This window comes from Helicoverpa zea, chromosome 21 (assembly GCF_022581195.2).
Source record: "Helicoverpa zea isolate HzStark_Cry1AcR chromosome 21, ilHelZeax1.1, whole genome shotgun sequence".
Taxonomy (NCBI): domain Eukaryota; kingdom Metazoa; phylum Arthropoda; class Insecta; order Lepidoptera; family Noctuidae; genus Helicoverpa; species Helicoverpa zea.
Genome location: NC_061472.1, coordinates 1,214,423 through 1,226,897, shown reverse-complemented (window position 1 = coordinate 1,226,897; position 12,475 = coordinate 1,214,423). Strand labels below are relative to the sequence as shown.

General features: G+C 33.4%; 1 protein-coding gene across 2 annotated transcripts in view; it reads right to left on the bottom strand.

Annotated features, from left to right (window-relative positions):
- Positions 1-5,980, bottom strand: part of LOC124640757 (myosuppressin) — a 29,610-nt gene extending 23,630 nt beyond the window's left edge. The window contains exon 1 of one of the 2 annotated variants that reach the window (XM_047178673.1): positions 5,910-5,980. In XM_047178673.1, the coding sequence (XP_047034629.1) occupies positions 5,910-5,920 (11 nt within the window). In that variant the 5' untranslated portion in view covers positions 5,921-5,980. The remainder of the gene's footprint in view (positions 1-5,909) is intronic. The other variant, XM_047178672.1, reaches the window with a different exon arrangement.
- Between the last annotated feature and the right edge of the window lie 6,495 nt (positions 5,981-12,475).

Genomic DNA, 12,475 nt, shown 5'->3' with positions numbered 1-12,475 from the left:
ATTCCTACTGGAAAAAAAAAATTGTGACGACCGTCATAAAAGTCGTCGTGTCATCCGAAAGACGTCCACGGCTGGATAAAGGCCTCTCCCAAGGTTCACTACTTAACTCGATCTTCCACAAGCGGCATCCACAGCTGTGCGCACACAAAATGTGCTCACTCTTAATTAATAAAAGCACAGAATATATTCGTTTACCTCATTCAGTTATATAGGTCTTTAATCATTCACCAAACTGCCACTTAATCGCGATAAATACCGTAGTGTTAGGGGTACCGAATCTTTGTACTTGACAGCTGACAATTTTCAAAGGAAAAATAGCATTTTTTGTGCTGACTGACAGAATTGTCAACGGCACCAAAAAACGGTCAGACCACACACAAAATGACACGCAAGTTGTGCACCCCTGTTACTACACACGACACGTAACCGATGTCTCATTAGCCGCGTGTTTTTTGCAACTGACACCGCGTGTCAATCGCTGCGACAAGGCCGATCATGTTATTATTCATTAAATATTTTAACTTATTAAAATTTTCAGCCTGAAGGAATTTGTGGTATTAAATTAACTGTTGATTAATGTAGTTTGAACTTTATTTGTAGAAATTTTTTTAACTGTTAACGTATTATTAATTTTATATACTTAATAGGTAAGTAGTCTATGACACCTAACTTTGCAAGAATCTATTTAATATTAGAAAGCTGTAGAATCTGTTCGTTTAAACTCGCTAACCACAGGAATTACTGTCTGCGTCAGGACCGCCGTCACAAATCACCGATCCTCTCGAAATACATGTAGAGAGATGCTAGTTGCTGGTTTGATTTGAAAAAAAAAAAAAAAAAACAGAGTTCGGTAGATAGCCCGTTAATTGAAGATGGCTATAGGCTACTTTTATCCAAGTGCACGAAGTGATTCCCCTTTGACGCATGCACACTGACGGAAGTTAGTCAGAGTAGGTAAGGTAAAAACATAAGTGATAAAATAAAAACGGCTAAACACTACGATAGCATTAAGGTAAAGCATAAAATGTTTAAACAGACAATTTGCACGTAGGTACTGATAGTGAAATGTGCAATAATCCTTGCATTTACTGCAATGCATTGCAATAGCATTAGGAATAAAAGTAACTGGTTTCTGGAAGATTAACTTTAAATGGACTCCGGTAGTATAAGTAGGTAGGTAAGTATGTGATGACCTCTGCTTAATAGATTTTATAAAGTAAAAAAAAAACATGACAAAACGATAGGAATTACGAGGTTTCACTAGCCCTTGGCCTAAGGTACTTGATTTCTGCTTAGATCCTAAAGTTACTAAAAACCTTTTCAAACGGGGCACAAGAAAGGACTAACTTTTTCCCACCGTAACATGATAAATGATAAATTTTGAGTTTGAACCATAACTTTCGCACGACAAATTGGTCTGATCATACTTTATTTATTTATTTAACTTTATGCAATCATACAATTACAAAGGCGGACTTAATGCCATGGGCATTCTCTCCAGTCAACCTTAAGGTGATGCGGAGATAACATACTTTTCTACAATTGGTTCTGTCTACGTCTTTGCTTTTAATGCAATATTCCTTTGCATGCAGATACAAAGATAATCTAGAGGACGAAGGTATTTACTTACAGAGCCAGCTATCTTTTGCTGCTGCACTTAACAAAATGCAATCGAATATATGTAGTTTTAAGTCCCACGTATTGGGTTTTTGTGGATGGTAAAATATTAAGTAATGTAAGTATAGTAACTTACTTGTGGTAGATCTCCTGTCCAGAGTTTAGTGATAAAACTAAAGAGTAGTTTGATATATTTTTGGCTTAAACTTAACTGAATATGACGCTTAATTTTTATAATCCATTCGCAACACAACACCAATGCTATTAAAACTACAATATCAACAAAAACTAATTTTGGAAACGTATCCTCTTCAAAAATTTCCCTCCAAAATATTATAAAGGTTCATCTCTAAATATACAGGGTGTCCTAAACTCACGGTAATGACCACTTATCCACAAAGGAGGTAGCTTAAATTTCTACACCCTGTACATCAACGGCAAAGTTAGGATGGTAATCGCAATTTCCTTCTCGTTTAACCGAAAAAGCGTTATCAAAAACTCTCAAAAGAAAAAATATTTTTTCGTTGTTCTAAAGAAAACTTACAATTATCTTTAAAGATTAAAAAATCTTTAGGATAATTGGTTTAAAAGTTAGACATTATTAAAGTTATCTGTGTCTAGGCTAGATTTAATTTTATTTGTTTAAAATTGTTGTCTTTTGTAGCGAAATTAACTTTTATGGTATTATCAATTTCGTTTCAAATTATTAAGTTTAGATTAACAAGATAATTAAAATCTTCTAGTTATTTTGTATTTGAGAATATAGTGGTATTCGTAAATAAATATTTTTTTAGTACCTACCTAAATTATAAAGTTTTTCATCTACATAGACTATGTAATTTTATCATGCCATCGCTCTATGTAAAACACTGGTACACAGCTGCATTCGGTTAGACTGGAAGCCGACCCAAACATAGCTAGGAAAAGGCTCGGGAGATGATGATGATGATACCATTACGTCTTTTAAAATTTACTAACATGCAGAAAAACGCAACTACACATAAAATCCTAAAAAACATTAAAAACAATATCAACGATAAAAACAATAACTCATTCCACAGATGTTTTCTCACAAACACAAGGCTAACGTTACAATTACAATTTAATTCCAAGCATTTTCCCCACTTGACCATCGACTAGGGAATAAGAAATATATATGAGAAAGCTCAGCGTATACTGGGCAACAAGGCAACAGGTGTTTGTACCGGGTCTGAGGAGAAAAATTGCGGAACTTGCGTCCACGGGTGTACGGGTCAGCGGTTGATTTCATCTTTTGTTTGTTGGTTTGTGTTTGGTTTCGACTTTTAATTTTTTAGCCAATGGTCTATGTATTTTTTGTTTTGATATTGCTCAAAAATTTTCAGTGGCTTTGCCTCTAATCTTGGTTTAGTTTTGATGTGGATCAAATCTCAATTTGCAATTGGCAAAAAGATTCAAGGAAGATTTTTCATTTATATAAGAAAAAAGAAAGAAAGTTTCACTTCGTTTGTAAATAAAACAGAAACTTGTACTAAAATATTAATAATATGTATAAGCGTGACGTGTGCTGAACGGATTTCTATGACTTTTGATAGCTAAAACTTCAAAGTAACTTAGAGGCTACTTTTTATGTGAAAGCGGAAACTAAGCAACGCGTAGTATACTATTCTCTAAACTAAGCAAAAACACAAAGAAAAGAATTCACGCGGCAGTAGTTAGTAGGTACTTTATAGTCAGGCTGTAGTTTTTACAAAAGATGTTAAATTAAAAGGCAATACGAGTCTTAGTTAGGTCATCTTGCGACGCGGAACTATGCCAATTACCATTTTTCTTCACCCAGGATATTAACATAGTAATTACTATCTTCAAGCTAATATTATAGAATAGATTGACTGAGTCTTGGAACGGCGCATTACGTAAGTAATTTCATTTTGTTGTTTTTTAAGTTTTCAATTTGAAAATGAGAGGCGTTTTCCAATTGAAATGACGAGTTGATGAATATCAAAGATTTGTCATGCCGCGCAAATACAAAAATAATATAATACATAAGTATCTAATCTATAATCTTTTACATATGTTGTCTATCTTTATAGCGTTAATCATAATGTATTATTTACAAAAATATCCTGATTTTACCAACACTGAAAGTAGTGGTTATAGTTAGTTAGCATTACTTGCTACTAGACCTAAGACCAGTTAAATATATAATAGGTCAACAGTTTAAAACTTTATGATTAATGTTTTCCACACACATTACTGAAATTATCCCAAAGGGTGTAACTACCATAAGCCGCAGACTACTTCTACGCAATAAACAACTTACAAGATTTCCCTCAAGATAAGATTTCAAATAATTTTAAGTATATCTTTATCACCAATGACTTAGCAAAGGTGAAGGAAAACATCTCGAGGAAACCTGGACTTTAAAGTCTGAAATCACCAACCCGCATTAAGCAAGCGTGGTGATTAACGCTCAATCCTTCTCCGTGTGAGAGGAGGCCGCAGCCCAGCAGTGGGACGAGAAAAAGGCTGATTAAGATTGCAAGCATTTTCAAAAGATTTTTCCAACTGTTATCTAGTACAAAATAAAGCGAAAAACTTGACGATAAGTAAGTCAAATGATATTTACGAGAGACTGATCCTCGTTGAAGAGTTTTGGTTAACTTTGTTAAGTTACTTTAAAGCTTTGTTTTACAAGTTTTTTATTGGATGAGAACATGTTAACTAAATCGGTTTACAATACGCCCACTGTTGAGACTTTTAAAGTGGGATTTAGACCACTATATGGACTTAGTGGCAGTTGTTGGCATAATCTAGAAGTCTTTGAGATTTTTGCCAATTTGTAAAGAATGATGTAATATTGTTGGTGACGAAGTTATACAAATTTTGTTTTTTACTTTCATGTGTATGAGACTTCGAGTAGTCGTAATCTATACGTAATATGTATTAAATAATGCCAAAAAAGAATAAGAAGGAATGAATTTCTAGTGATAAAATATTTGAAAGGCAACATTTTGATATCAGTGTATTTTAAAGGTTTTCTGTGCCTGTATAAAAAAATCTAAAAGTAAGTATGTAGTAAAGAATTATTTGTGGAATGAGATGTTAACCATAAGTACTTGTAAATATTAATAAAATGTATATCTGAAAACATATATTATTCGCGAAATTAGAGGTTTTTCTTCTATATACGGTAATTTCAAGTTGTAATGGTCGGAAGAATACCCTGAAACCACATTTATTTGTGCTCTAAAAGACATGCCTTTGCTTTGCAATGCTTTGGAGTTTTCCTTTGTATGATTGTGTAATTTCTTTTAATACATAGGGAAAATCGAGCATCGGTTTGCAAAGGAAATATGTGTATACTCAGTGCAGTGGACATTGCTATATTGTTATTTCTTGTAAAATAGTAGTTATGTATTTTATGGTAAGTAATTTTTTATCAACTTTTTAAATATAAGTCAACACGACGCTTGTTAGTGTTCCTTTTGTCATCACGCTTATTTTTTTAGAGTTAAGACCGGTTTTGAGAAAAATGTCACATCAACTGATAAATTATGTGATATTTTTTAGGTTTTTTAACCCATTTATTTTTTCGTTCAAGAAATCTTTGAACATTTCTATTGTAAGATACCCTGCAAAATGGAGTGACTATCTAACGACAGAAGTTGTATGCTTAAAGACCGAAGTTCTTAAGAAATGTATGTATGTCAGTGACAAAAGTCAACCAATTTAAAATGGGCCGATGACGCTAAAATAAACTTAAAAAAGGTAATTTTGGTTTTCTATAGAAATTGAAAGTTTAAATAAAGACGCTTCTTCACTGGCTTTTTAATAGCTGCGTATGGTCTGCAAAATCAGCCCACGCCTAACAAGTTTTATTGAAAAATTGTTTTGTAGACAAATTATTTATGTAATAAGCAAAGGTATATTTTGGTATTAATATTTATAAGTTTATTATTTGGTATTTTTATCTAATCCGACATCAAAGAGAAAAAACAGATGTATTTATATCTCTAGTTAAATTAGTTTAAAAGTATATATTTTTTTCTAAATAGATAATAGTTTTTTATTCCGAATATTTGATTTAAATTGTTTTACAAAATGTAAACTTTTTAAATAATTTTATTAAACCAAGAAAAAAGTGTTTATAATTTTATTTGAAAAAATAAATGCAAAAATTATTAATGAAACACTAAATACCCAAATAAAATAGTTTTTTACCAAACATAACTTTAGTTAGTGTTACCAAAAAAATGAACCCGTAAATAAATCCATGTAAAAAAAAAAAACGAAAAAAAAAACCGACTTACCCCAAAGCCATTGCTGCTGTGTTTGCTACGACGGTACTACGGGACTACGCTGCTACGCTTCTGTCGTTCGTAGCAGAGCGGCGAGCTTTATATCCGCCGTAGCACCTCCCCGCGCCCCGCCCACTTGCATTTGCAAATATATTGCTGTTCATTGATATTAATTGTTATTTTTTGTGTAAACTAAGGAAGCAATGAATATTGTTTGTCCTATTTTTGGGGACAGGTAAATAAATAATTAGGGGACAGGCCGGTGTTGTCTATTCTGGGTTTTGGTAACTTAGAAGGATTTCAGTGTTCATTTGTAGGCTGTTTTGGTGGTTTTACTTTTGTATATTTTTTGTTCGCTTTAGGATACATTAGGGTTTTATTATAATTATTAAATCGCAAATTACATTTTTAAATGTGTCATATAAAAACAATATTGATTCAATTTTTACTCGAGTAAGTTTGGTGTTACAGCATTACTAAAATTAATAAATATGAAAAAAATACTTTCAAAAAAGTTTCCGTATTTCTTAATACAATATAGATCATGAGATTAGTATGATTTCGCCTTTGAGTATTAAATCATACATCACATAGTTACACAACCACCGAACATTTTGTAATAATAATATAATTTCTTTTCAAGAAACAGAGACATTATCTTCATTTCTTCAAAGAAACCTTTACGTAAAGATAGCAAAAGATAGCAAAGGTCACTCGTACCTTTCCCGTGGGTAGACTAAAAGAAGACGAATGCTATTGGTTAAAATTAAACCATTAGAGGCTCACCGACGTCTGGGCATGGCTTTACGTGAGGTACCAATTCATTTACACTTCAAGAAAAGGGTTTTTTTTCTTGAAGCAATAAAAAGATCAAACATACTATAAATATATTTAACGAAAAAATACGAAGGGAACACAGTATATTTATTTGTTAAACTGTCATTGGGAACCACTAATCGGTTTGTATATTATTGCATGATTGAAATCGATTTGATAGATGAAAAGGAGTGTAGATTAAATAGGTACATATAGTTTTAGTATGTGTAAGAATGAGGGCGAAAGTTCGAGACCCAGGAAGTTAAGCTTATGTCGAAAAATTATGAATTCTCATTGTTTGCTTATCTCATCTTTATCTTATAATAGGTATTAAGAATATAAAAGTTTGTGAGTTTGGATGTTGCGTCGTGCGTGCAATCACCCTTTAAAGGCTGAATGGGTTTAATGAAACTTGACGGTAATATAGATATAGCTAATACATTAGAAGAACATATAGGGTACTTTTTGGCAACCTCAGAAAGTGGAAGACTGGTGGAAGCTACTAGTCAATTTGAAGATTTTTCTTTGAAGATAATAAACATGAAAATAAATCAACATAACTACGATAAATTGGTACTTGTAACCATTTAGTAAAGCCATTAACACATGTTAACAGATTGGTGTAATAGTTTCGGGAGCACTCTTATCCCCGCGGGGTGCTATCAAAAGGTGCTATTGTGATACACGTTAATATAAGTCGGTTGTTTTATTAAATACTAGCTCTAGTCGGCGGTTTTACCCGCATCCCGAGGGAAGTATTTCTGTACTCAATTCTTTATTGGCATTTCATAGGTATGTACGTTATACAAATAATATATTTGGTAAGATAGAAACTATATGCACTCGGTAGAGCACGTTAAAATAAATATAAACGGTAGCCTATATGATGTTCTGATATATAAGCTATCATCATCTCATCATCATCAGCTATCATCGTCAAGTTTCACCAAGATCCATCCAGATTTTTTGTGTGTGTAAGACAGTAGAATTGAATGTAATGCGTAGATATGATCAATTAATGGGGTTTTTGATGGTTTGTTCTTGTGACAAGTGTCAAGTCTGCCGTGGGTAGGTATATTTTTTTTAAATTTAACTACTGCCTAAATATGTTTTGTAGTTAATCGTTTTTTTTAAACACGTTTCAAACGTCTGTTTACCTTTTTTATAATAACACTGTTTAGATAGTTCTATTTTTTTATTGTTTTCTATACCTGGATCAAAGTGTGCAGCATAAAATTATAACAAAAGTAAACTATGCAGTTGCTATTTAATAAAGTTAAAAAATTTAGATTCTGTTTTGGTTTAATTTAGATGCTTTTTTCAGGAGCCGCAATCAAGTTTGTTAAAAATAAACTGTAATTGACTGAAAAGCAATTTTTGTTTTTGCACTGCAGTGCAATGAACGAGTGGTCGGCTTTTAAAGCTATGTAAACTAATCAATGCCGTTACGTATATTTTTGCTAAAATAAATATAAGTGATTTTTACCGTGCCTCAAATCTTTGATAACTTAGTGAAGACTGGTATAATCCAGCAGGCTTTTGATTTGAAGGTTTGTACTTTTGACAATCAGTACATGTTTTGATGTGATGTATTATGTCTTTTCGGAGTCCTTTCCAATAGAATTTATTTGTTATGCGTTGAAATGTTCGTTCTACACCCATATGTCCAGCAGTAGGAGCATCATGGAATGATTTCAGAATATTGGTATTTCATGTCTTGGAACTAATAACTTTGCGTTTTCATCCTCTTGTTCGGGAATATAACGATACAAGACTCCTTTATATAATAGAAAACCTTTTCTGGTCCACATTATGTAGTTCTCAGATTCTTCTCCTTCTTCTAATGTTTCAATAATTGGTTTTAATTCTTCGTCTTTTAATTGTTCTTCTCGCAAATGTTTTTCATTCAGTTTTGGCAACTCTAATTCTACACTACATATCATACAATTGTCGTTGTGATTTGTACACGGTGGTCGCGATAATGTGTCCGCAACTACATTAGTGCGACCTGGAGTATATTGTATTGTAAATTCATATGGTTGCAATTGTAGTGCCCATCTTGCTAATCGACCCGTGGGAGTTTTAAGAGTCATCAACCATTTTAAGGGCTGATGATCAGTTATAGTTATGAAACGAGAGCCTTCTATATAACCTCTAAAACGGGAAACTGCCCATACTATAGCTAATGCTTCCTTTTCTGTCACTGTATAGTTGCATTCAGCAGGAGTAAGCAACCGACTTATATATTCGAATGGGTGTTCATTGTCACCCTCCCCCTGCACCAAAGCTGCTCCTATAGCATATTGACTCGCATCTTTCTTAATAATGAAAGGTAGGTCTACATTTGCCTGTTTTAATACTGGTGCAGTTGTCAACGCAATTTTTAGTTTATTAAATGCTTCGCGTTCTTCTGTAGCCCATCGCCAACTAACTTTCTTTCGTGTTAAATTAGTCAATGGTCTCGTTATTTCTGCGAACTTGTGTATGAATCTGCGATACCAGGATGCTGTCTGAAGAAACGATATCAATTCTTTCAGATTTCGAGGCTCCTGTAGATTTAAAATGGCAGAAACTTTCCCTGGATCGGGTTTTATGCCTTCAGGCACAATAAGATGTCCTAAATACTTTACTTCAGAACAACAGAATTTACATTTCTTTCTATTTGCACATAGTTTATATTCTCTCAGTTTATCAAATACTTCTCGTAAGTCTGTCATATGTTGGGAGAAAGAGACAGATCTTATTATCAAATCGTCAAGATAAGCCAGTACAAAGTCCACTTTTAGTCCCCTTATGAATCTATCCATTAATCTTTGAAATGTTGCGGGTGCATTGCGTAACCCGAACGGCATTCGTTTAAAACGGAAAGTTCCAAACTGAGAAACGAATGTTGTCTTGTCTTGGTCTTCTGGTCGGACCCTTATTTGATGGTATCCTGACTGCAAATCAATGGTGGTCATGTACGGCATAGCCTTTGCTTGATGTAGCAAGTCATCAATGCGTGGCAAAGGATATCTATCAGGTTTCGTAATTTCATTCAATTTTCTGTAATCAATACAGACTCTAACGTCATTTTCACCCTTAGGTACAAGAATAACAGGTGATGACCATGGGGAGTCACATTCCTCAATAATATCATTTTTAATCATCTGATCAAGTTTCTCTCGTAACTGTTCTAATCTAGTAGGTGATAATCTGTATGGTTTTATACTAATAGGCGAGTGATTGCCTGTATCTATACTGTGCTGTGCAAATGGAGTTGGACTTGAATTTTCTTCAAATATATCTTTATATTCTAATAACAAGTTATTGAGGATAACTCGTTCATTATTTGTAAGTAAAGTGCCTATTTACAAAAAATACACATATTCCTTTTACAAAAAATATAGATAAATATAAAAAAAGAAAATTGACTAAAGTGACGTCGGAAATATACCTAATCAAAATAGTGCTACTGTGATTCTATATTTTTGTACAGTCGTGTAAGAATGTTTCTCAGCAGTAGGTACACGTAAGCACAGAAGTTAAAGTTTTAACATTCAAAATGCACCAGTTTTCTTAAACTCGCTTCGAATAACGCGAACTTTAATAAATATTTAAGCAATTTATAATTAAAGTTCTCAACTAATCTTGTAGGTAATTATAGTTTTGTGTGTTCTTGTATGCATGTCCGTTTGTTACAGGGCTGTGGGAGTTCAGTTGGTATATGATATAGGTTTTGCCCGTGACAATGTCTGTCGAGGGAATGGGCCCTGCTGATACTGGATCAAAAGTAACACACAATCGACCAAATCCGTTCTACAGTTTTCACCCGACATCATTCAGTACAGTTATTAAAAAAGCCACAATCTTGAAGTCTTAACTTTAGCCAGTAGCTCTCCTGAGGTCTACCATGTTCTCCGGTTTCCGACAGCTGACTCCTGTGATTCACCCCTCATTTTCGAAGAACCAATGTACACAGATAAACCTGTCCAAATTTTTAAATGTTTGTTTAAATCTATCTATCATATCAAATGAGTTCATATTTTTTTTATATGTGAAAACGGTTATTTATTTATTTATTTAATAAGTACAGTGACAGACTGCAGGTTAAGACAATCAAGATAAACAACAGTTAGCATACAGTACATTATGCCCTTCTTGACAGTCGAATAATCAGGCAGTTCAACTTTAAGCGACGTTGGTAAACTGTTACACATTCTGTCGGTTTCTAGAACATAACATTTTACTCTTTTACAGTCAAAGGTTAACGTTAAACACCGTCCACTATTGTGTTTTGTTTATTTAACAAAAACAAAGGAATCTTACTGTTTTTTGTTACCAGACCCTTACTATTACTATGTTAATGTCAAATATGTGTTTTTTTTTTATTTAATCTGAAAAAAAATATATAAAAATGGAACTTTATTTACTTAATGGATATAAAATATACTTTCTCTATTCTTTTTTTATTTAGCCTTTCCCATACTTACTCTTACATACTTTTCTGTCGGAGGCATGTGGTGGTCAATAGTCCACAAGAAGTAGGATTTTATAATAAATCCCGAAGCATGAAAATATGTGTATTTTAGAGGTTGCAACATTTCATATTTGACCTTACCTCACAGAGTACATAAGGGGAGTACATAAGAGAGTACATAAGAGACTACATAAGAGAGTACATAAGAGAGTACATAAGCGAGTACATAAGAGAGTACATAAGAGAGTATATAAGGGAGTACATAAGGGGAGTACATAAGAGAGTACATAAGAGACTACATAAGAGAGTACATAAGAGAGTACATAAGCGAGTACATAAGAGAGTACATAGGAGAGTACATAAGCGAGTACATAAGAGAACATAAGAGAGTACATACGAGAGTATATAAGCGAATACATAAGAGAGTACATAAGCGAGTACATAAGAGAGTACATAAGAGAGTATATAAGGGAGTACATAAGGGGAGTACATAAGAGAGTACATAAGAGACTACATAAGAGAGTACATAAGAGAGTACATAAGCGAGTACATAAGAGAGTACATAGGAGAGTACATAAGCGAGTACATAAGAGAGTACATACGAGAGTATATAAGGGAGTACATAAGGGGAGTACATAAGAGAGTACATAAGAGACTACATAAGAGAGTACATAAGAGAGTACATAAGCGAGTACATAAGAGAGTACATAGGAGAGTACATAAGCGAGTACATAAGAGAACATAAGAGAGTACATACGAGAGTATATAAGAGAGTACATAAGAGAGTACATAAGCGAGTACATAAGAGAGTACATAAGAGAGTATATAAGGGAGTACATAAGGGGAGTACATAAGAGAGTACATAAGAGACTACATAAGAGAGTACATAAGAGAGTACATAAGCGAGTACATAAGAGAGTACATAGGAGAGTACATAAGCGAGTACATAAGAGAACATAAGAGAGTACATACGAGAGTATATAAGCGAGTACATAAGAGAGTACATAAGAGAGTACATAAGGGAGTACATAAGAGAGTACATAAGAGAGTACATAAGAGAGTACATAAGAGAGTACATAAGAGAGTACATAAGCGAGTACATACGAGAGTACATAAGAGAGTACATAAGAGAGTACATAAGCGAGTACATAAGAGAGTACATAAGAGAGTACATAAGAGAGTACATAAGAGAGTACATAAGCGAGTACTCTCTATACCTCACTGTGTTACATTAATTACGTATATTCTCAAAACCATGTCCATTCAAATTCTATACCTACCTAATTACACATAGTCAAAATTT